Source organism: Montipora capricornis, chromosome 10, assembly GCF_036669925.1.
Source record: "Montipora capricornis isolate CH-2021 chromosome 10, ASM3666992v2, whole genome shotgun sequence".
Lineage (NCBI taxonomy): Eukaryota > Metazoa > Cnidaria > Anthozoa > Scleractinia > Acroporidae > Montipora > Montipora capricornis.
This window is the reverse complement of record NC_090892.1, coordinates 47990222-47992721: the sequence shown is the minus strand read 5'-3', so window position 1 is coordinate 47992721 and position 2500 is coordinate 47990222. Positions and strand designations below refer to the sequence as shown.

The 2500-nt window shown below is 37.5% G+C and overlaps 1 protein-coding gene across 1 annotated transcript in view; it reads right to left on the bottom strand.

Moving 5' to 3' along the window:
- Window positions 1-401: 401 nt before the first annotated feature.
- The window catches only part of LOC138019304 (ras-related protein Rab-14-like), a 6966-nt gene continuing 4867 nt past the window's right edge, over window positions 402-2500 (bottom strand). The window contains exon 2 of the mRNA XM_068866050.1: window positions 402-1704. Coding sequence (XP_068722151.1) covers window positions 1294-1704 — 411 coding nt within the window. The 3' untranslated portion in view covers window positions 402-1293. The remainder of the gene's footprint in view (window positions 1705-2500) is intronic.

Here is a 2500-nt window from a genome sequence, read left to right as displayed (position 1 = left end):
TACGCACAGATGTATAATATGTAGATTTAGCCAAGTCTAAAGGCAAAGCTCTCGTGTTATTTCTTCCTACAATAAGTTAACCTGACTTGAGCCTGCGATCCAATTAAAAACCAGTACCTGGTCAGCGGTCAACTTTAAAAAAATCTGACCCTGGTAAGCTTTAAATTGAGCCCATGACATGCTCATGTGATACTGGTCAGCGGATAACTCGTTTTGACAGGTGTCACTTAACCATAACATGGATGTCCAGTATCAAAGACGTTCCTAAAAATGTGAGTTGCACCACAGAGTTTCACATTTGCAGACATGGAGGGGTGGACATTCGTGCAGTTGTATGGTCTCAAAACCAAATTTTCTCACACAGATGGTTACCAATGGTGCTAAAGGCGCACATGGAGTTCCATTATAAACAAAATCTTTCATTGGGTACCCCTGATTATTGCAAGTATTGCTGACAATTTTACGGGACAAAAAAATTATTCTATTATACGGCTTGTGTTTGTAGCCGATATAACGCATGCTCTGATTGGCTAATTGTGACTGAATTGTAGGGCATTATTCTCCTGTAATGCCCACGAGCCGATTACGGGCTTGCAAAAACAAAGCAAAAGGTAATTAAAAAGCCATATAATAAACTACTTACTAACAGAGCTAGCTCGAGCTGTGCTGGCAGGCGTACTGCCACGACCTCGGGCCAATATTCTCCAGTACAGCCGTTGCGCTCAGTTAGTAAGAAGTTAATAATATTTCTTTTTTTACAAAATTAAAATAGTATTGTTCTTTCTCCTTAAATAAGAACAAAAAATCTAAAAACAAAATCAAAACACTGTAATACTTAAATGCTCATATGGAACTTGTACAGAGCATTAATTTTTCATTCCACATTATTTAAATTAATTTCCAGTTACAATTATTAGTCTAGTTTGGCTATGACTGTAAAAATTCCATTACGGTTAATTTTATATCATGGCATTAACAATGGCATTCAGAATATTACTTATATTTCAAAATTTGATTTTTATAGGCAGAAGTACTAACTGCTCATAAATATAGTAATAACAATTATAAATTTTTTATTATTATAAAAATAATATTTTTCTATTCATAATTTCTAAGGGTGGGTTGTAAGTGACCTTTATTTTTGAGCTGGAAACAGTGATTAAGATAGTTTGGGTCATTTGCTTCATAACATTTGGAATCAGAGTAATATAAAACAGTGAAGGTTGTTGATGTTGTTCAAGCCTTGTTCCTAAATAACGGTGCTTACAGTTAATGAATTTTGCCATGATGCAACTAAGAACAACAACCTCCTCTTCGATCAGCAGAATCAAGGTCTAAATTTGTGCCTTTTGATGAGTTCTCTTGATATCCTTGGACCAACAGTTCAGCTATATCCTTGAAGATATCCTGGATTCCTTCTCCAGTCTTTGCTGATGTAAGGGCACAGAAGGTACACTCATTTGAAGTATTAAAGAGCTCGACAGTTTCAGTGGAGATCTGACACTTAAGGTCTTTCTTGTTACCAACAAGAACTTTCTTTGCATTTGGAGCATGTTCCTCTAGATCACGAATCCAGTGTCCTAAATAGTGCAATGATGAAGGTTCGTCCACACTGTAAACAAGGACAGCTGCATGGCTTCCACGATAGTAGCTATTTGTAATTGTGCGAAATCTTTCCACTCCAGCTGTATCCCACACGCCAAGCTGTCAAGAAAATAAAATATTTTGAGCATGAATCTTGTTTCCAATAATTTAGGAGCTTTGCAAAAAACAAGTCAGTCTCACTCTTTCACTCTCTTCGGTTATTTTTTCAGTAATCCAGAAAGTTCTTATAGCTCTTTCCTCCTTCCCAGAGATTCTTTTGGCTTCTCACCTGTCCAGCCCTTCTTCCCGATAAAAAAGATTACATGTAGCTACTTTTGTTAGGGTGATGGGTGAAAGGGATGAAACCTGAAACAACCCAAACCTTTACAAAAATGCTAACCTTAGGCCTAAACATTATCTAAAGCATATTTTTTTAGGCCTAAGGTTAGCATTTTTGTAAAGGTTTGGGTTCACTTGTTTCAGCTATTGTACCCTCCACCCCCTACCCCCCACCCCCTTCACCCCTCACCCCCAGAATAGTCATGCCAGGCTGACAGAATTCTTCCTGTTGTATCATCATCTTCTGTTTTGTTCTTCATGACCACATTTGGAAAGCTACAGGGTCTCACAAAAATAATGTCTGCAAATGAGCCTCGATTCCATAATGAACTTAACAATGTTTACAAAGGAAGCTATATTTTGCTCATGCTTTAACGCAAATCGGATTATTTACATGTAAGTTGAGTTTTTGCTCTGAACGGCATAATTGAGCAGGCCAAAAAAACTGTCTCTGTCCTTTAAACCCATTGACTCCTGGGTGTTCCCCATTGACAGGTAAAATCATCTGGCGTTAGACAGTTTGGGTATCAAAGGGTTAATACTGAAAACAAATTAGTGATTCCACAACCCCGTACTG